At 40.5% G+C, this 23,509-nt stretch overlaps 1 protein-coding gene across 1 annotated transcript in view; it reads left to right on the forward strand.

The window, feature by feature from the left end:
* The first annotated feature begins 4,405 nt into the window (after positions 1-4,405).
* The window catches only part of LOC127376554 (calsenilin-like), a 41,648-nt gene continuing 22,544 nt past the window's right edge, over positions 4,406-23,509 (forward strand). Inside the window, exons 1-2 of the mRNA XM_051423543.1 lie at positions 4,406-4,522; positions 18,963-19,137. Coding sequence (XP_051279503.1) covers positions 4,517-4,522; positions 18,963-19,137 — 181 coding nt within the window. The 5' untranslated portion in view covers positions 4,406-4,516. The remainder of the gene's footprint in view (positions 4,523-18,962; positions 19,138-23,509) is intronic.

The raw sequence follows: 23,509 nt of genomic DNA on the forward strand, positions 1-23,509 counted from the left end.
GTGATTTCTCTTTGTTTGAGTTTAGTTATTTCTGATTATTATGCTTTTTGATGTTTAGTATTTCAGTATTTTCCTTAGTTAATAATTGGCTGCATTATCTGGATATTATTGGAGGGTATTATGGTTTGTTTAAATGTTATGTTTTAGTCTATTCCCCCTGTGTGTCAGAGTGGCCTGATCAGCCACTATTTAAGTTCCCCCAATGTCTCAGTTTAGTTGGGTTGGTTTGGTGTGTTCGTTCAGTTAATGTAGCCTGAGTTAAGTTCTGTTTAGTTGACCTCTTTTATGGGCCCAGAACATTTTGTATATTTCGTAAATTGATTATTTTCACACTTTTTTTGTGAATAAAAGGACTTTTTGTGAAAATTTACCTTTGACTCCTCATGCCTGCCAGCTCGGTCCCTTACACTCACTGTGAGGAAGACAGATGGACTGCAGAATACGTGTGTGCGTGGGTGTAGGTGTGTGTAGGTGTGTGTGTAGGTGAAGGTGTTTGTTTATGTGTGTCCCTCCCATGTAAATGTTCACTATCTCCATCAATCACACATTAATATGCTGTCCTCTTTCATTGGGCTCTAAATGATGCTCAACCAATGAGAAAAGATGCAATTATTCGTGTGGTGTCAGCAGTGAATGTATAATATGTGTGTACGTGTGTGCGTGTGTGTGTGTGTGTGTACGTGTGTGTGGGGATAAAGTGGAAAACAAGATGAGAGAGGAGAGGCGGAGATGGAGATAACGTGCTAGACAAGGTTGAGGATGCTGACAGATTTGAGATAATAAGAAACCCATTTTCTTAAAAGTCACTTTAGAGATAAGAACTTCAAAAACAAGAGTTATAATCTTTTTTATGACTTTTTGACCTTTTCTAAGATACCTTACTGTTGTTGTATTATCCTCAAAATATTTACAATTAGCATGTGTCATAATGTGCAGGTGTTTCTGTTTCTGAGATAACATGTTACTTGTTTCTTATTATGAGATGTTTATTCAAGTATTATAGTCTGATCCTATCATACAACCTGTAACCAGCACTATTATTAAACAATTATTAATTTATCCAAACATATCTTGTTACCATGATGTTCACGTACATATATCAATCAAGCTGTAGGCAGTGAGGAAGATGTATTTAGATAATTTACTGAAGTAAAGGATCAATACCAGACTGTAGTAATAATGCATTAACTTGTAGGTTTATATACTGTTGGATAGTTTTTTATTAATTGATCATGTGTTTTGCATTGATAACGTAATTTATAAAGTTACTATAGCTATCTAATGTAATGAAGTAAAAAGTAAATTTTTTACTCTGAAATGCAGCAAAGTGAAAATATATAGTAGCATAAAGTAAGTACAGGTATCTATGTGAGTGGAGCACTTGGGTAAATGTATGCAGGTTGAATAAACTCCTCATTTTCCTGGATGAAATCAGCAGTTGAGTTTATTCAAATTACGACAAACTAACAAATGCACAGTGAATCTGGGGCCATATGTGTAGTCTGATCTGTGCACTTTGCCCCTAAAGCTTGTGAAACTGATGGATTTGTTTTGAATTAATGAATTATCCCTCTAATAGTCTGCTGCCTCCCTCCTCACTGGTGTTGTTGTTGTATCTATGCATGTATGAGTTTATGCTTGAATTAGTTTAACAGTGTTTGGTATTCCTTTTTTTTTCTCCTTAAACAATAAATACAATCTAATTTATTCACCCTTATGCAAAATGCAGAATTCCTAATAAGTGCCGTACAACTGAACTGATGTGAGGATGTGATGTTTTAGTGAAAGATACAGTGTGTCAGCAAATTTCCCACTCTTCTGTTCACAAGTACATCCAGAATAATTTAATAATAACAGTAGGTGTGATTCTCTCTCTCTCTCTCCTAGTGGACATACTGGAGACTAACTTTGAAATTAAACCCGATGTGAATGTGTTTTGTTCTCAGTATGACCTCTGCATGCCGTCAGGCTCCTGTGGAAACGTAGAAATGTGCCTTCAGCTTTGGTGGCTAATAGGAAGTAGTTTTATTAGACAGATGGCCTTTCTTCATTCATCCTGCAGGCTATTTACATTTCTTGGCTGTTCATTATGCAATCAGCGTTATGTGTGAGGATGCTTGACCCGGCTTGATTGCTATTTAGCATCTTGCTACAGTCTCTCTCCGTCTCTCTCGCTCTGCTTCAGGCAGCTTCACAGAAAACCAAGGTCACCTAAATTGATTCAGTTCCTCACCGAGCACACGGATTCTCCAGCAAGGCTGTAATTGCATTTCTGTTCCAATCACTCTAATGACAATCACGTACTGTAATCTAATGCAACACAGACACACACTCACAGGGCCTCCCTCTCGCTCCCTACTTGACATGTTGAAATTGACCGCAGTGATCGCGAAGGAGATGAAAGATAAATGAAAAAGGTCGAAATAGCAAATAATTTGTTCCTTTTTTTAATATGCCACCTACAAACTCTGTTGTAAAGCTCAACAACATAAATTACATTATGTAATCCAAAAATACCCCCACAAATGACAGTGTCAGAAATTATATATTGTTGAATTTACACCTGTCTAATAGTATTAATACAAACTGAACATTAAAAGCTTTACAGACGCAGTATTTATTACAGGGCTGTTCATATGAATTAAATTTAAGATTTAATACGATACAACTATGGCACCACTTTCTAATAAGGCACTTTTTCTCCTGCATCCTAAGGTCAACATTAAGGTCACCTGGTACATGTAAGTTATGGATAAAGACAATAATGCCTGCAGTTGTAAATTGTGAAGTTGTTGATGGATGGATTTTTGCCCCTCCCCCTGTTTAGCATTTGCAAGCAGTATAAACAATTTCTAAATTGTGTTTATTGTTAAATTCTGTCACGACTCAGGAAACAGGACAGAAAATGCAGACAAGACACACAAGCTTACAGAAAAAGTAAAGGCGGCTGAGTCCAGGGAAAACAATCAAAGTCCAATTCAAAATAGTCTCAACAAGAGCAGACAAAAACATCCAGAAGGTATCAAAAATTCACTTTGAGCACGCAGCAAGACAGAGACACTGAAAAAACAAAGGACTGGGGAACAGACGCAGATGACCTGATAACTGAAAACACACAGACTAAATAGACAAAGAACTAATCAACCAATGAAACACAGGTGAGGGGGAAGATAACTAGAAACAGGTGAAAATAATCAGGGCGGGGCAGACAATCAAAACTGGAGGGAAAACAGCCAAAACATTAAGTAAACTTAAACTAGACACAATAATACAAAATAAAACAGGAAATAACTATAGTTAACCCAAAACCATCACAGATTCTCAGTAATTTTACATACATTGAATATAAATTTGTCCCCTGCATTTGACCTTTCCTCAAGGACACTTCGACACAAGGACAGGAGGTGTGGGTAACCTGCTCTACCTGCTGAGACATGGCTGCCTGCATTGGTTGTTGTATATTATCAATAATTCATATTGTTCATATGCGGTTGCCCTTTAAATTCTCATTAAAAACATCCTTCATTATAATGAGTTATACATAATTTCTCAGGTGTTTATAAGCTGTATATGAATGTTAAATAGGAGGAGTTAAAGGTGCAGCGTAGTGGCATCTAGTGGTGTAGTTGCAGATTACAACCCCCTCACCTCACCCTCACATTCCAAGCATGTAGGAAAAAACTACAGGGGCTGAGAAACCCGTGAAAAGCGGCCAACTCAGTGTTTGGTTTGTCCAATAGGCTACTGTAGATGGTGGATCAACATGAAATATATTTTTTTTTCAGTCTAAGGTAACAAAAACCCAACAATTCTTATTTTATAATGAAAACATACCTATAAATGTTATATTAAATTTCTGCCAATAGATCCTCAAAAATGTTTAAAACTGGACCTTTAAACTAAAGTGTTGCTGCAGTGGTTAAACAGTCTATTGGATGGATCTTAAAAAGTCACTGATTAGTGTCACTGATGGAGGATAAACATCAGCCAAAGGGATGTTCTTATAACTGATCTATAAAACATTAGTGGATTAAATAGCAATAATAAATCACCAATTTTAAAGAAGAAAATTTACCATTACAGCAGCACAAGAGAGGAGAGTAAGTATAAATGTACAGTGTGGTCCTAAATGTACTTTATGTGCAGCATCTTGTTTCCTGATGTTAATCCAGGTGTTCACTGACTCCCTGCAGGTGATGTTTCAGGGTAAAATACTGGGAGAATTAAGCCTGTTGACTTTGTCTCTTTACATCATTACGCTGTAAAAGATGAAGGTCCACCACTTGTTTCCTCTCTGGCTGCACCCCTCACTCCACCCCCCACCCACCTACTCTTTATATATCTGTGTGTGTGTGTGTGTGTGTGTGTGTGTGTGTGTGTGTGTGTGTGTGTGTGTGTGTGTGTGCGCATTCCTTCGCATCCAGCGGAGCGGCAGTCGGAGGTTGAGAGTCCGCACAGAGAGGACACACTCGGGCAGGAATCAGCCATCAGTGTCGCTGTTATAACACAGAGAAACATGCAGGTAAGACACAAATACGATCCTCTTCTATTACCCGACGTACGACGAGACGACAGGTTGAAATGATTCTTATATTTATTGCAGGTGGTAAAAAGCAACAAGAAAAAACGCGTCTTAAGTTAAATCAACAAGCCTGCGTCTGCTCGCAGGGATACTTGTTAGCTGAATTTATATTTCTATCTTATTATTATATCCTCCACGATTCTCAGCGGATCATTTGCTCCCACTTTTTGCCGAAAGCTGAGTTTGGGGAGTGAAGTTATGTAATTGCAGCCCCGCTGGAGGCTGAGGAGAGGGGGAGACGCTTCTCTCTGCAGACGGCTTCCAGCAAGTGTCACTTGGCATAACGTCTCCCACCGAGACTTTTCCTCCCTCTCACTCTCTTTTTTAGTGTTGGTTTATCTGTCAGTGGAGAGACCTCCTCGTGTGGCTCCAAGTGATCCACGCGTGACTACAAATCTGTATCAGGCTTAAAATCCGCACAGTCTGCCTCAAATCCCCAATTCTGGGAAGAGGAGGGAGATTGTGTTTGTAATTCTGCCCCTGCTTGTTTGCCTCCCTGGCTCAAGATACAATTTAGCAGATCAGACCTCAGCAGCAAGCAGCCTCTGAGTCTAAATCCGAGGTAATAGACTGTAAAGTGAAAGCCCAGCCTCCCCGAAGTGACTTCCAACACCTCGCAGGGCAATGCTCATTAATGCTGCCAGGATGATGTGTTTCTGGTTGAGGCTCCCTCCTCTCTATGAATGTTTCTCCAGAAAACAAGGAGAACCTGTTACTGCAGAGTAAATTAAATCCTGTTAGAAAAGGATGGCAGCTTCTCTCCACATGGTTGCACACCGTTCACTTGGAGAAAGGAAGCTGCAGCCTGTGTTTGATCTCAGAGTTTGTTTGTTTGTGCACATATGCAAACATTAGATCACTGACAGAAGAGAAATGGTCTCTTCCTACATGCACACACACACACACACACACACACACACACACACACACACCTCTGGATGCACATCTCTCATCTGCATGAGACTCTGGCTGGATGTTGGGAGTAAAAGCAGTGTGGATGAGGCGAAGATTGAATGATGAGGCTCATCATCAATCACTCAGTGAGTGAATCTGTCAGTCAGTAAATCGGTCGATCAATCACACAAACATAATCAGATGGAGAGCTGAGGTCCTGGAGGCTTTAGTCTGTGCAAGTCTAGCTTTTTTTTTCATGCACGTGCACTTATTTTTTCACGTCCTTATTTCATTTTGTTACAGCGCTGGTTGGTAGTGGCTTCAGAGTATTCATTTAAATTAGGGTTGCAACAAATTGTTTTCATGACAGGTTGTTTTCTCCATTAATCAGTTAATTGTTCAGCGCACAAATTATCAGCAAATTGTGAAAAATGTCAATCAGAAGTGCTCAGAGCTGGTGGTGACATTTTAAAATGTCTTTATTTGTCCAACCAAGTCAGAAGTAGTTTGCCTGTAGAATAATTTAAAAAAAAAGGAAATAGTCACATTTATTAAGATGGAAGTGATTAACTTTTGCACCTTTTGGTTAAAAAAAATGATTAAACTAAATTAATTGATTATCAAAACTGTCGAATCGTTTGACCTATAAAATGTCATAAAATGGCTAAACACAATTTCCTGAAATCCAAGGTTATGTCTTCAAACTGCTTGTTTAGTCCAATAAACAGTTTGAAATGCAAAAATATTCAATTTAATATCACAGATGTTCACATTAGAGAAGCTAGAACTAAGGAATGTTTGGCATGTCTGCTTGAAAAATGACTTAAACTATTTATAAATCTTCAAAATAGTGGCTGATCAATTGCCTATTGATCGTTTCAGCTTTAAAACAGCTAATCGAATGTTTATCATAAATCAAACCTGCCAAATGCCAACTGCAGCAGCACCTCTCCTTCAACATTTTGATTTTTCTCTTTTCTCCTCTCTCTCTCGGGGTATTGACATGCAGGTGTTTGAATTAAATCACGCTGTGAGGCACCCGGGTGCTTGATATTTGAGTGTGTGACTCACTTCAGTGTGTTTTTTACAGAAGAATGACTTTATGATCAATAGAGTTTGTAGTTATTTGCTTATTCTGAGTCATTTTCAGTGAGATCAGAGTGGCTGTCACAGAGAGTCCTCACATATTCTCATATAAAACATTATTATTTATTAGATTTCCATCCATCTGAAAGAGGCTCAGTCTCTTCTGAGAACTACTTTGTGTTGAATTCTTGAATTTACTGGATTTAGTGATCCCATGTCTGCCATCCACTTTCATCTTCTTCTACTAACAATGTGTAACAATGAGCTGGATATATCTTATTCCTCTGTGCCATAGAGCTCTATTGTCGTCCAAAAACTATTAAAAACACATAATTGAGGCAAACTGTTGCACTGGGTGAAATGTTCCTTCACTGTAATGAACTTCGGCGCTGTAGTTTATTTTGAATCAATCCCACATTTACACCATCCTGCTGAAAATAGCCCCCTATAAATGCACTATTTACTCCTGTTCACTCCTGAGTAATGTCTACTTCAAACTTCAGCGCACTGCATTTTTAGGAAATGTGTTTTTTTTTATACCAAAGCACTGTATGTATTTGGAAACCTGTTTTAAAGATTTACGCCTTCAGTAAGAACAAATGGACTCGAGGCTGAGAGCCACAAAAAGGTTGGAAAGTGTTGAGAAACAGACTAAAGTTTAATTTATAGTTGCACATTGAGGATTTTATGGCATCTGCCGAGGTTCCAAGAAAGCCGTCTCATCAGGACGCCTCCTGTTTGCCTTCGTTTGGAGGTTTTCCGGGTTTTCCGGGTTTTCCGGGTTTTCCAATTCAGAAACGAGACAAGGCAAAATACTGTAAAATATAAGTGACTCGAGTTGTATCGTGACTCGAAAGGAAGCAGGTTTGTTCACGTACAACAGATCTGTTCATGGTTTCTGTGGTGATATCTGATGCTGAGCTATAAATGGATACCTACGCTGTATTCTCGTGAACTCCTTTGCGTCACACTTAAATCCGGATGAACACATTGATGGTTTTGGTCTTATGATGGGATTTATTGACAATAATGAGCACAGAATATCTTTATCTTCTGTAGCCTTTAACCTTTAACCTTTAACCTAGTCTTACATTCCCGGAGTGTGAGGGTCTTAAAGCGTCGTGTCTGGTTTGCTGTATATGCCTGTAGGTGACACAAGGCTCCTACAGTCAAGTAAAGATACACCTAACTCAGAGGATTCATTTGTCTGTGACTAGAACAACGCATTTTTCTGATCTGACACCACAATCTGCAGGATGTCTTGATGTTGAACGTCCATTTTAGGATGTGTCAACGCTCTGGTCAAGGTTTGGTTAGGTTTAAGCACAACAATGACTCGGTTAGGCTCCGGGAAACATCATCAGTTTGGTTAGAAAGGACTACTTTGTTAAGGTAAGGAAAACTTTGTTGTCATGGTTACGGTGAGGGATCAATCGTAGTTATTGTTTAAAGAAACTGACGTCGATTGTGGGAAACAAACAGTTGTCGCAAGTATTAAATGTTTGGATGTTTTAAACCCCCTCAGTGACAGTCTTTCTTTGCTCCTGTCATAAATCACTGCGGCCTCTAGGGGACTTTGAACACACATCCTTAAAAATAAATAAATAAATATCTCTATTTGAGGCATTGACTCAAACAACTGACACTGTCCTTTGTCTTAAATGATCAATTTAGTCAGCAAATATGGATTATTATCAGTTCAGTTCTGCCATAGATAGAAAGAGATTCTGTCTGCTGTTATTTATTTATCAATTATTGAACATACCTTTTAATTTAAATGTTGTTTTTTGGGAGGGTTAAATCAGTCCACATTGCACTTATTCTTCTTATTTTGACTCATCTCTGGGACGATAAAGACACTTCAAAGGACCAGTGTGTAGGATTTAGTAGCTTCTAGCAGTGAAGTAGCAGATTGCAACTAACTGAACACTGCTCGCGTCTGTATTTGATGACCTGGGAATGAGAACGGGTTGTGAAGTGTGTAGGAGAAACTATAGTGGCTCTATCTACAGCCAGAGTTTGGTTTGTCTGTTCTGGGCTACTGTAGAAACATGTTTGTTTACTTGAATCCATGGCATGGACTATTCTTATATTCAGGTGATTATACACTAATGAAAACATACCTATGAATATTATATTCAACTTCGGACAATAGATCCTCCTAAATGTTGCACACTGGACCTTTTTACTGGCGTCACACTGTGACTTTAAAGCTCACGTAACAAGTGTATTTGATGGTGGACTTTTCCTTTAAGAGCCTCAGTCTGATGTTGCAGTTTTCCACAAAGCAGCACGTCAATCAAAGCAGTCGCACACAGCACAACCTGCACAGATCAGTGACACTACATCAGACAGGCTGACGGCACACACACACACACACACACACACACACACACACACACACACACATACATACATACATACAGTGTGCTATTGTGAGGCACCTGATATAGTGTCTGAGGGACCCACCTGTTCAATAGGTGGTGTGATTGGTAGATTTAAATAATTTAACAGGTCTGGTAATTGTACCCTTGTAAAGTGGGAACAGGGATGGGTGCCACACACTTCTGATCCAACTACAACATCAAGCACAGAGGTGAGCTTTTCTTCACAGTACTGCAGAGAAACAGCACACTGGAAGAGCTTTTACCTTCTCACTAAAATGGTTCATTTTATCTTACTGTAGTTTAATTCTCTCAAGATCTGGGGTTTGAAAGGGGCACATTTATCATTGTGAATGATCTTTGATGTGGTAAATTGGTCCAAAATGGAGAATTTATTTTTCTTCAGCATTTATATATGTTAGTGTGCATAAAAACACACACACACACACACACACACACACACACACACACACACACACACACACACACACACACACACATATTATTATTGATCTACAGGGTAAAAATGCAGTGAGGTGAAAAGATGATGCTGTAAAATATCAATTACTCAATTAATGTTGTCATGTTCATACACAGTATCTGTATTATCTGTCAATGTACTTATTGACCTGTACGAAGAGAAATGACAAGATCTTGTGTTTGGCGTGGACTGATGTGTGTGTGTGTGTGTGTGTGTGTGTGTGTGTGTGTGTGTGTGTGTGTGTGTGTGTGTGTGTGTGTTAGAGAGAGAGAGAGAGAGGAGAAGAAGCTGATAATTGAAACATGGCTCCTCTATTGCTCATAGCCTCCCCAGAGTATTAATTCTTTCTCCACATGAAGGCTCACACATCAATATAATACTCGCGCCCTCTCAGTCACACACACACACACACACACACGCACACACACGCACACACACACACACACACACACACACACACACACACACACACGAACAGCATGCAGTCCATATGGATGTGCCATCCTCCCACAGACACACTGATTCACACTGACAGCCATACTGAGAGGCTCAAGCAGTCAGGACACAAATAGTATCAGCTCTCGACCGTCAGCTCGCTCGCATATTCCCTTCAGGATGCTTCATGTGAAGAGCCACGCAACCGTATCTTTACATCGTATACAGCAATGTATGTACATATTTTATGTATCAGCTCTCAGTAAAGGTTACAGTTCTGCTGGCAAGATGATGGCACATTTCCAGAAGTTCATCAGTCTGGCTCCCTAACTATCATCCAAACTACCATCTGTGAAGTTGTTTGTCTTTTGTCAAGTGACTCAACTTGTTTTTGTTTCCCATATTTTCTGCTTCAGCTTTTCACCATCATTTGTTTTCTCTGTTGTTTCCTTGTTGAGTTTTTTTTTCATTTATTATTCCTTAAGAAAGATTTGCCTCTACTAGAGTTAAGGTTTGGTAATTTAAAGAACTTAACTATTGGTAGAAAATGAAATGAAAGGTCTCCTGTGTCCAAGTCACACACTTCTTTTTGACCATCCTTCCAGACAAGAGTCATTATTCACACAGCTGACAGTTTTCCTTATCAGATAAACGTGGCTCGTATTGGGCATTTGAACAAATGGTAAATTATTAGTTTTTCTTGGACTAGAACTGGACTTATAAGTCGACTCTGTCTCCTACAAACTGTGTTTAAGTTGTACTTATTTGTCTTGCCTAATACTTTTGGCAGGAAATATAAATGCCCATTGCAAATATGTTTACTGGCTACATTTGTTCAGTAAAGGAAGGCGACATTGTTGAACCACACACAGGGAGGGGCTGGAGGGGCTGGAGGGGCTGGAGGGGCTGGATTATGGACTTTGACACCAGAGACCAGGGTTCACATCCTGTATGGGCTACATAAGCACTTTGGTTGAGGTAAAAGATTCAGTTTCAGCTGAATATTTAAAAAGTAAACAAGTCCTTCAGGTCAGGGTTGACTTCTTTTATTATTTATTTAAGTCTGTGATGTTTTCTGTAACCTTAACAAAATGCTTAAAGTGTAAGGCCCGATGCAAAGGCAAGGGCAGCCAAGAAGCTAACTGTAAGATGAAGGCTAAGCTGGGGTTGACCGGCTGGCTGTAACTTGGCTGCGTTGTGTGGATCTGGTGTTGGTTGCTTTGTGGCACTGATGGAGTAATTTGTGAACCGAAAGCTATAATATCATGGCATATAGGGACTTTGCAGATAGTAATAATGTTATTCTAATCTTGATTTTAATTTATCTTCCAGCATTGAGTGTTTATTTCAGCATTCAGTCTCATGTACAGTATATCATGTCTGGCCGAAAAAAAAAAAAAGATTGAACCAGGAATGTCATATGTCTGGGTCAAGTTCCAAAAGTGCTTGATCCTACATTTCCCATAATGCAACAATCTTCATGTTAGGCTTCCACTGTTTTTAATACATTTGAAGAAGCACACAACCTTGTTTTTTTTTGTGCTGCCAATCATTTCATGTCCAGGTACAAATCTGTTACCTGTTATTTGTCAACACATCTCAGGTAACTCTCAGTGAATCTGTGAGTCGTTCTCATGCTGCGTCGCACCTGTACCTACCAGAGATTGGTCTCGCTCTCGCACGCGGCTCGGCTCGGCTTCCTCTGAAATCCCGGGGGGTGGAATTTATGTGCAAGGGCTTTATCAAGTATTTACCGTATCTCTGCCTTTGTGCTGTCAGTCCTTGTCACTGCACTCCTCCTCTTGCCTGTACGCCTCATTTCTCTACATATGCAATCCCACATGGGCTTCACACACACACACACACACACACACACACACACACACACACACACACTGTCTTTCTCACATTCTCAGAGGTCTGAATCTACCTCCCGTATGTTTAGATCCCAGTTGGTATTTCTGCTTCACCACAGTAGCCTGGTGACAGGTGACATTATAGTGAGAAAAGAGGGTGAGGTGTGTGTGTGTGTGTGTGTGTGTGTGTGTGTGTGTGTGTGTGTGTGTGTGTGTAGTTGGGGCAGAGATGGAGAAGGAGTGATTGACTGTGAAATAAATTGGAAGGAATGAAGAGGTGAGGAGATGGAGGGACGAAGGACAGATTTGTGCTGACATCCAGGGTGAGGGGAAAGAATAAATATTAATATGAACGGCTGATTAAATGACTGTTGAGTTGATATGTGTGTGTGTGTGTGTGTGTGTGTGTGTGTGTGTGTGTGTGTGTGTGTGTGTGTGTGTGTGTGTGTGTGTGTGTGTGTGTGAGTATTCTAATTTTCATTCCAAGTGAAATTAGGTTAGGTCTTTGAAATGTAGCCCTGTGGATCAATCATACTTCTACAGAGGTTTTTTAAGGGGTGTTGAACAATAAATAGATACTGAGAGAGAAAAGGAGTGTAGGAAGGAGTAGAAGCTTGTGGTTGAGTTCATAGGAAGAGCAGAGAAGGAAAGAAAGAAAATAAATGTTATAACCATTTAAAAAAACACTCCAAAACCTAACGTTGTATAATTCACTAAGTTAATGTTGCTACATAGTTAACAATTATAACGGTGGCAGATTTATTACAATGGGTTTAATTTAACACAGCAATAAACAAAAGCAGTTTCTCTTTTCTGGCTCGAGTGTGCTGAAATTAAAACTGTGGCGAGTAGATTTTAACAGCTGTAGCTAACAAGCTAAATAAGTTAACGTTCTGTGAATAATATATGTATTTTTGGGGCTGTTATTGGATAGCAACAGATGTAGAGGGGCAAAAAAAAGGGGAAGAGAGAGAGAGAGGGGATGACACACAGCAAAAGACCACAGGCTGGAGTCAAACCCCCGGCCGCTGCGGGGCCTCAGTACATGGGGCGCCCGCTCTGCCAGGTGATGACGGCACCCCAGGTTTAGTCTGTTGTAAGAAAAATGTAAGATCAGTTTGAATTTGACACTGGCTGCTTATTAACTTTCATACTTACTATATATTTTCAAACACTGTGTGTAACATTACGATTAGAAGAAATTGAAAAATGGAATTGTTGTGTTTACGTTACCTTACAATGAGCCATTTATATCTACAGAGGGAGCGAGTCCTCTTCTACGGAGGCCACCATGTTGAACTGCCATGTTTCTACAGGAGCCCAGAAAGGACAAACCAAACATTGGCTCTAGATAAAGCTTCACAGGGTTTCACAGCCACCATAGTTTCTACTAGATGCTTGGACGGCTGAGCTGTATTCAGATGGTTGCAATCTGCAATTTCACCACTAGATGCCACTAAATCCTACACACTTGTCCTTTATATATATGAGTAAAGCAACTGTAACAAAGACATTTCATCATTAAAGTATTTCTGATTCTGATTTAACATTAAAAGCAAAGATGAGGACAAACCAGCGTGTTTAATAAATGACCTCCGGTAACGTTGGCTGGGATTGTTGGAGCATAAACTTTGACTAATCCAATAAAAAGGAAGTGGGAATGGAAAAGTGGAAGAATTAGGCTTTCTTTAACCATCACCTATAACCCCAGAAATAATGTATTTATATGCTCTTTGGCCATGGAAATAGCGCTTAGTTACAGCTGTCGGTGGTAAGCTAGTTAACCGGACATACCAATGATTGCAGTTTACACTAAAAGCAGATAAACATACAGCTTAATTTAATCTAACCCTACTCTGTGAAGTCTTTATGTAAGTATTGGTCTCACTACAGTTCAACATGTAGGTTTATCCAACAGTTAATTCTGCTCTTAATTGAATCCAGAATTGTTGTGCTGTCATTTCTTTAAGGTTGTTTGAACTTCTGTATCTGGTATCACTGAGCTGCAGCGTTAGTATGTGGGCGGTTGTTGTATGTGTGTGCATTTGGGTCTCAGTATATTTATAGTCTGCTTTTATGTCACTGCTCTGAATGTTTGTCTATACTGTAGATGTGTTGTGGATGCATCTGCGTTGCCTCACATATGTTTGCATGGTTATTTTGGTACATCTGTGTGCTTTAGATGTCGCCACGAGGGTAGAATATTAAACTCGAGCAGTGCAGCTGCAGAGATAATAGTTAATTTATGACAAAACTATTGAAAGCTCTGTGACGAAACAGATGAAAGGATGTGATATTACCTTCTCTTTATATGGACAGTAAACAGCAAACTCTCTCAACAAAGCCTGGCTGCTTTGTGCCTAAATTAGCTTGTCTAATATTAGTAAGGCTGGGTTCCAATAAATGCCCCGATCCACTAAGTTCAGTGCAACAAATCTCTTATCAAAACCTTTATTTCTTTGCTCTTTATATATTTGCAAAGAACAACGCACAAAACATTCAGGTAATCATTTAGCTGAATAGCAAACATGTAATATGTCTGACGTTATAGTTCTTTGAATGTTTATCTTTAAATTTAGTTCTTGGATATTAAGTTCCAACTACTCGATGAAGGGACTGGGATTTGATAATCAGGTTGAATATTGGATTGTAGATTTAATAAAATGCTACCGAACCCTCCAGCAGCCGTAGGAATTGTGACTATTGGTTGGAAGCAACGGAGGAAACAGTGTGACGTTATAGAGGCACAAAGTCTGCAGAGGGAGGAGGTAGCCAGTGTTGGTTTCTTGTAAGTCTGACCACATTGATTGTTCCCTAACCTTGGTTATTATCGTAACAATGATGACGTAAGTCCCCTAACCTTATCAAAGTTGTTATTTTAACACAAACTACAATGTTTCCCAAACCTAAACCTAACCAAACCTTAACCATAGCGGTGAAAGATCAGAAAATGGTTTTATTTTTACAGCAATGAGAACTGACATTGTCACGTGAGAAGATGCTACTGAAGATGTGTTTTGTCATTTAATCTTAAGGACTCTTTAGAATAATCTATAGCTGTTCAATACCCAGCCCTAGCAGGTCATCCATTGATCACAGAGTTGGCGGTTCGATTCGCAGTTGCTGCCCGCATGTCGAAGTGTCCTCAGCCAAGAGACTAAGCCACAAATTGCTCCCGATGGTCAGGCACTGTGTCTTGCTGCCATCAGTGTGTGTGAATGGATGAATTGAATGAGAGGCAAATTGTAAAGGACTTTGGATAAAAGCACTTTTAAATGCAGCCAATTACCATTTAACCACACACAAGAAACGAGAGCAGTCAGTTATAGATTTGTCTAGTGACACAGACAGAAAGAGAAACAATTACTTCTATAGTTACACAACTCTCAAACTGACAGATAAGGTGTCATGAGGAATAAAAGTTATAGCGACTGGTTCAGGAGGTGTTTTTTTTACATCTTCTATGACTCCAGGATTTTCCCTGGAGTGGCACGTTTAAGCACATTTTGACCTTGAAGAAGCAGCCGGGCAGAAGAAATGAACCTCTGCTGGCTGAGTTTGAGTCGTAGAAATAGAAATGAGAGACAGAGACGTGCTGTATCTCTGCTGTGGACTGGTTGAATGATAATCACATATAACTTATTAATGGGAACTCCCAGCTGCTAATATGACATTACAAGACTACAGCTCTCTCCCTGTTTCACCCCGTCGATGTTGCCGTTTTTTCCATGCCACTCTGTCACTATGAGAGGATCCATCCTACTTCAGTTTCTCTCTCTCCTCTCATGAGTTTGTCATCATTTCTTTTCTCGCACATGTGCTGCATTGACCATAATTAGGCACAACGTTGTAACAATATTGTACAAAGTTTAAAATAATAATAGCATGCTGTTTGCATCTATCCGATAAATATGAATATTAGACTTATATTCAACAAGTGGCCAGAAACATGAATGTGTAAAACTGCTAACACATTCATCCATAACAATTTTGCATTGTGATAAGATTATCAGTGTTGTGTTTGTCCTGGCCAAAATAATCTATTGATGCTGCTTTTAAAAAAATAGAAAAGAAAAAGGAAATATGTTAGATTAGAGTTATAACAATTGATTGGAATATTTTAAAGGTGTTTGGTATAGTTTCATGTGTTTTCTCTCTCTCTGACGTCACCTTTTCCCCCCGAAGTAAATATTAAAGTTTGGTTGTTTTGTGTGTTTGAGGGTGTTGAATGTTTTCAGTAAAGAGTTAGATGTTTCTGTCTTTAACAGGTTGTAGTGTTACAGGAAGTGCTGCTCTGTTTTTCAATACGTTTTCTCTGGGTTGCCATGTTTGTCTGTGTCCTGAATGACCGGGCTGTGGACGGATAATCTTATGCTCTCTGTTTTCTGTTCAGTGCTGAATAGCATTGAAGTTTACTTGTATGTTTTTGTTGTAGATGTCCAGAACTTGTTGTATGTTTTTTCTTCAGCTATATTTTAATTGGTCTGATTGTCTCTCTCTGCTGGGCACACTGGAAAAACAGGGAGAAGACTTCATGTAATAAGGCCAGAGTTTACGCTTCATGTAAACCAACATTCACTGAACCAACAACACGGCGACGGATATTTAATGATTTATGGGAGAGCGTAGTGATGTGTAGCGCGTCGCTGCTCTGTGTTTCCTCTGAGCGTTATGGGTATACGCTTGTATACGTGTTTGTGTGTTTGTTGCAGGATGTTGTGCAGACATTTCAAGAGGGAAGTGCTGCCCCAGGACAAAGCTCGCTGAAGCGTTAAGAAGGAACATGAGATGAAAAATACTAGTTGAAACTCTGTGTGTGTGTGTGTGTGTGTGTGTGTGTGTGTGTGTGTGTGTGTGTGTGCGCGCGCCTTATGATTGTGAGTATGCCTGCGTGTCCAGCGGTCCGTGAATAAACAACTAATGTAGCGCCGGACTTTCTTGTGTTTACACTGTGTCTGTCGGCATCTGTTTGTCTCGTGGACCTTCTCTTTGCAATTTATGACTTCCACTGAAAGGCCACATTGAAAACAATTCTTTCTTCTAATTTACTTCTCAGAAGAAAGAAGCAAGTTGCTGCTGAGCTCATTCCTCATGCCTTTTCTCATATTACTCCTCTCTGCTGTGCCGCTGTTGATCTGTGAATAAATAGATGTTAGGATAAATAGAATAGTTTCCGTCATCTCTTTCCATTTCAGCCAATTTTCATAATGTTGCGAGCCAGCTCGGCTCTGTGTTTGTGTGTATCTATGTGGACATCTCTCCCAGCAGCCTTCCTCCTTTCCCGCCCTTTTCCTCTCATCTTTTACTCTTTTTATCCGCCTGTTCATGTGGAAGATGCACAGAAATAGCCACGCAAACGTATTCCCCAGCAAAGTGCTTTCATATCTTCATCTCCTCTATCTTCCCATCCTCCATCCCTCCGTCCTCTGGCCGTCCTTTGGCTCTTCTTCTCAGATAGGCCCCTGTTCATTATGCTAATTGACTTCAGTTCTTCCAGGAACATGAGCAGAACGTGTTCTTTCACATCTTTTTCTTTTGCTCTCTCTCTCTCTCTCTCTCTCTATTTTCCCTTTCTCATGCTCTTTCACTACCTTAAAGTAAGGGATTTGCATGGTCAGACTCCCGTGGGATCAAATAGCCGTTTAAAATCCTCTGTGTGCATGCTCCCTCCTCCCATCTCCCTCCCTCTCTCCCCCTCTATCATCCTTTGCTCTGCTCTCTTCCCCACAGAGTAAACAGAGCTACTGTTTGTTCTGTGTTCACCTCTTTCATCTTCCTCCCCTCCAGTGTGCACATGTGTTTCTCTATGTGTGTGTTTTGCTTGTGCCCAGCAGGAGCAGCTTAATAGGGCTTCTTGAGAAAAGACATTCTCGCTAAATCATATCCCATCACATCAAATCAGCGTTTTGCGGCAAAAGAAACTGAAATGTTGCCAAGATATGATGGAAAGAAATTGAAAAATATATTAGAGCAAAAAAAAAACTTCTATGTCAAGTTTATCTCCACTGATGAAAGAGGATAAACGCTGAATATGAATGAGTTGGAAGGGATTGGTCTTACATAGTGAGAGTCACGATGATGAATTGGAGCTGAATATGAAAATGAACAGAAACAGCCTTTTAATTCATCTGAGTGGGTAGATGTTTCAAAGTGTGATTAACTCAGAAATATTCTCAACCTCCACCAGAATTTCTTAGAAAGCTGATGTCAAGGTTTACGTCTTCCACATTTTACCCAGAAAAACTCAGTCACAGATTTGTGGATGAACTGGAAATCAACTCAAACCATCTCTCGCTCTCTAAAACTAAAGACGTCTCCCTCTTATTCTTCTCTCTGTGTTCACTCAGTGTCAGTGGATCGCTGTGAGCTACAGTGTTTTCAGCCAGAGTGTTGTAATCCATCCTTAATAAAACATTTCCAAGACCATATGGTGAGTAAAGCGACCACATGATGGTGGTGTTGGCTGTGTTGAATGCACATTCAGACACAAGGATTCAAAAGCTATTCCAACACTTAATTACTGTGGCAATTAATTAGCGATAGATGGATGATTTTTTTTTATACACATCAAAAAACACAGAAGAAAATATAATGTGTTTAAATAATTTTCATTTTTAGGGCTTACTAAACATTGGCTCTCATATAAATGCAATCCAAAACAATTAAGTACTTTAAGCTGTTCTAATCAATAAATTAAATTAAAATTAAAATTAATAATGGCCTAATTGGCTACATGTAAATGTGTCTCTCTCACTGAGACAACCCTGTGGAGAGTTTTCTCCCGACTCTGCAGTTAAACTCTATTTAAGTTTCCGGTATTTGAAGTGTTTTAATGTCTCAGCTCTCATCGGTTTGTTTTTCTGGCTCACAACTTTGGTCACTCTGCTCTCATCAGCGTCATTGTTTTCAGTGAAAAACCACTGATATACTTCCTGCTCAGCATCAAACAGCAGACAAACACAATTACCATATTTCTGATGGATGGATCAATCTGTCTGACACATTTTCACACAAACCTTCCAAATATTCAGAAAAAATGTATAAAACTCTACCGATCTGCTGAACTGAACTCTTTTTAAACCCTTTTCAGGTGTTCCTGAAGATCAGAAGCTAATCATATTTCCCAGACACACACATAATCTCCTGCTTAACTTAAAGATATCAGCCTGGTTTGTTTAATTTCCAATATCAACCTGAACTCTCTCTTTCCTTTCTTCCTTCCTCCATCTTTCCCTTCCCTCTAGGCGGATGGCAAGGTAGTCGATGGCAGCCTGCTGGGAGATGCCAACGGCGTGGAGCCTGCGCCGGGCAGAGTGAAGGATTCTGGGAAGTGGCAGAAGCCGCGGTTCTCTCGCAAAGCGCTGATGAAGTGCTGCCTGGTCAAATGGATCATTGCCAGCACACAGCCACAGGACAAAGGTGAGAAGAGGGGGGGGGACCGATCATGAGTGAGTGTGATGCGTCGGTGAGACGTTTTGGTGAATGCACAACAAGTGTGACTAACAGCGTTTAAATTGATCGACGAATTGACTTGCTGGACCTCTCGAAGGGCACGGCTGACTCGTTGACCTTGGGGTCAAGTACCCAGAGAGCGTTTAGTTGCATACACTCATTTATCAAATGTCTCTACAGCCTTGGTGCACCATTAATAATGTACACATATACCTGAAATACTCCCCTCTTCTTCCTCTGGACCTCTTTTTACTGTTTCAGACTATTTCTGCATTTCACAAGCACACAAACACGCACACTGGTCTGGTGGACAAAAACTAGAAGAGCTAAAAGATAAATTAGGACTTTCCCTACCCAGCAGGATCCAGTGTGTTGGTTGGACTGGGATCTACTCCTCATGGGCCTGGTCTCAGTGCTCCACCCAGTGGTTCAGATGGGATTGTGCACAATCAATCCTTTGCCTGCAGGGAGAGAGAGAGAGAGAGAGAGAGAGAGAGAGAGAGAGAGAGAGAGAGAGAGAGAGAGAGAGAGAGGCATTCAGTCTGTCTGCTAAGGTTACATTATTGTTACCTACAGGTGTATAGTGCAACTTAATTAACATTTACTCAGGACACAAAGCAGCTTTTATAGTTTTAGTTGTAGTTTAAATAATCAGGGAAAACATGTTGAATATGCTTCAGCTCTTCATCTGGTTTCATCATCTATACTACACTCTCTATGACCTCTTTGTGTCCTTTTACCATTTCTTCTTGTCCTTCACTAACTTCTCATTTCCTTCACTAGGGCCCTATCCTTGTGTGCCTCTTACTTTCCTTCACTTCCTTCTTGTCTCTTTCCTACTTCTTCCAGTCCATCTGTGCCTCACCTTTTCCTTCCTTATCTACTTGTCTCCCTGCTACTTTTTCTGTTCCTCCTCCTCATGTCTCGTCTTTTCTTTCGCATTCTTGTCCCCTTCCCTACTTCCTCCTGTCCCTCCTAGCCTCCTTTTATTAATTAACTTTTTGTTTTCCTCCCTGAGTCCTAGTTCAGTCATTCTCCACTTTAGCTGCGTACTTTCCTTCCTTTCCCTCAGTGTGTCCTTCCCTACTTCTTCCTGTCCCTCTCTGCCTTCTCTTTTCCTTCCCAGATTGTACCAATCCTATCCTATCCTGCCTTCATTTCCTTCACTACCTGCATGTCTCCTCTCTTTTTCTTCCCTGTCTCCTTCTTTCCAACTTCTATGCCTCCTTTTCCTTTCCTTCAGTACCTACTTGTCTCCTTCACTACTTATTCCCTAGTTGTTCCTCTCCATTGGCTCCTCTTCCTTCCCTGCTTCCTCAAGTCCCTCCCTGTCTCTTGCTTTCCTTCACTATATACTGTCCTTGTTACCTTCTCTACTTCTTATTATATCTTCATTACCTCCTTCTGTCCTTCCCTATGACTTTGTGTTCCTTCTTGCCTTTTCTGTTCCTTCTCTACCCTCTCTTTGTTTCCTTCTTCTTGCTGCCTCCTTGTTTTCCCGTCCTCACTGAAGCTGATTTAGTTTTGAAAGGCAGATACCTTGGTTTTGGATCTAAACACTGTTTTGGGGCTTTAAATAAAGGCCACGTTCATTAAAAATCAAACATTACCTGAGGCTCCAGAGAGACTTAATTAAACCTAATGAGGTGGACGTGTGTGATTGTGACCTGCCTTTTAAGGTCTGAGGCCAGCTCAGCCTCATGTACCATGTAATGGTACTCTAGCAGGTCATTGAAATGTGAGTGCTGAAACCAGTCGTATAAGACCTGCCCTTGTGGCTTATCATGCAATCCTGTTTATCACACACACACACACACACACACACACACACACACACACACACACACACACACACACACACACACACACACACACACTCATACCCACAGTATCAGGTAGGTGTCTCCTCTCCTCTTCCTCTCTTGGCTCCAGCAGGTGCTATGTTTTTCCTCACAGCTCACCAGGCAACTTTTCACTTTGGCGGCCCCAAGTGGCAACAAGAGACAACTGTTAACATTTTTGAAAGTTTGAAGGACTTTTACAAAATGGAAACAATATTTCAAGCTGCTTGGATGAAATACTTTAAGCTGAAAATGATGGGAAAACCTGTTTTTCCAGTTTCTTTCACTACGCTATGATTTAGGAGAGAATTTCACTACTCATTGTTAGTGGAGTTAGTTCTTTTTTTTACTTTCCCTGACACACATTAACAGACATAATCAGTCTTTAACAGATTCAGACTATCCCTTAAGCCTTATTTTCTGTCTTTGGTTGCAAAAATCATTGAGAAAGCTCTTTGTGTGGGTGAAACAGGAGCACGCGAGTAAAAAAAAAAAAGGTCTCCGAGCGAGAAAGAAAACAGAGCTGTGATGGGATCTATTTCATCTCAGTAATGCCTAGGAAAGAGAGAGTCAGCACTGTCGGTGGGCAAGCCCTCACCTCGTTAATGGCCAACATCTAAAAATAACAGCACGGTGATGGAGATGTGTATGAGAGGGAGATGGGGTGGTGGTGGAGTGGTTGCTGTGGTTTGGTTTAGACATGGAGAGGTCGAGACAGCGAGCAGGATTTGAGCTAGACCGGAGCGGGGTAAGTGCTCAGTTTGATAGACTGCTGGACATTAAGGACTACAGATGAGGCTTTGTAGAAAATAAAATGGGCAGAAGGCAGAGAGGATGCTCGTCCTGTCAACAGAAGGAGGTACTGAGAGTGAGGAGGCTGAGTCTGCAGGTCAGGCCCTGGATGTTACTCTGACCTGCTGTGCAGCTAATGATTTCTTTTTTACTGATTAATTAAGTGCAAAGATGAAGAGAACACAGAGGTTATGTCCTCACTGTTGTTTCTGGGGATTAATGACTTGAGGATTCTTCAAATACATATAAAAGGAAGGTGAGGAATGACTGAGGAAGCTAAGCGCTGATCAAACCCAGGCCACAGCGGTAGGGACTCAGCCTTTGTACATGGGGCATAGGCTCTACCAGGTGAATTACCAGGTGCCTGTATTATCTTAAATTTATTAAGGATAATGAAGATGTGTTGTTTTAAGTTTGCATTTGCACTACTTCAAGTGGCAGCTTTTAGCAATCTCTTTTATTTCTCAGCTCGCTTGCAAACTAGTTTTCACCACTCTCTGCTGCAGCATGTAGAGTTCAGGTGTTACAACCAGACTCAAGCTAATGGAAGTTGTGTCTCATCAATTTGTAATGCTCCTTTTGTGTTTTTCTCCTCACAACTTTACTTTTTTTAATTTTATCCGAGCAGCTTCACAATCTGTCTGACTGAGAATCACTGGTTCAATCTATAAATCAGTCCAGAGCACAAAGATATTCAATTTACAGAGATATGAAACAGAAACAAATGTAGAAGCTATCAAACATACAGACCAGCTTAAGTGCCGTCTGTACTAGATAAGTATGGTGACGTTTTTTGTTTGATAGAAAGAAATTACACTTTTTAATCTCTGAATTAAAAGTAACTCTCACACCGTTGAAGAAGAGTCAGATAATGAAGCCATATGGGGGAAACAGAGAGATGAAGAGGGGCGATATGAGTGACTGTAATATGAAAAGAGTGTCGAACGGAGGAGAGACAACGGAGGGAGGGAGGAAAGTTGAGCATCGAGATTTGGTTTCTTCACTGAACTGTGAAATATTTCCACACCAGCTTTTCTCTGTACGACTTTAGTCTGTCAGAGAAAGTGAACTTCAGAGGGTGAGCGCGTCCCGGTGACCACGCGGCGCTGTGGCCTAATCAAGACTGAAACAGGAGGAGTGTCAATGGGTGTCAGTGTTGTGTGTTGTGGTTTGTCAGGGTCGGTCATATGAAACGACCGGAGCTTCAGGACGGACCCAACATCATGCGATTCAATTCACCCTCCTTTGAGGCGACAAGGGTAGAGGAGAGAAACAAATGAAAGCGGAGAGAAGAACAAGAAGAGGAGGAGGAGGAGGAGGAGGAGGAGGAGGGAGTGAACATCACCTGTAAGCAAACTGGGACACCAGTTTAAAAAGGAGCTTTAGAGTGTTATCTGAAAGGGAACAGGTAGCATCAGACCAAGGAAACATCCTCTGGGAGTTTTTTAGTGCACGCTTTAATATTGTGTCTTTCTTGTTTTTGGGTGAAGCCTCTCGTGATTTTTCTTCCTTTATTTCTTCACATTTGTGGGGTGCTTTGACTTTTTCCTGTTTTTTTATACTCTGTGGTGTTGTTGGTTCAGTTGGTCAGAGTTTTGAGGATGAATACATGCAAGGCAGAGTGTGAAAAAGAGATCACCAAGCTGCTGCGCTGCTTCTTTGGCTTCATCACTGGGACGCTAGTTCAAGGTAAATTTTCTCTTTTA

Source organism: Dicentrarchus labrax, unplaced genomic scaffold (assembly GCF_905237075.1).
Source record: "Dicentrarchus labrax unplaced genomic scaffold, dlabrax2021, whole genome shotgun sequence".
Classification (NCBI taxonomy): Eukaryota; Metazoa; Chordata; class Actinopteri; family Moronidae; genus Dicentrarchus; species Dicentrarchus labrax.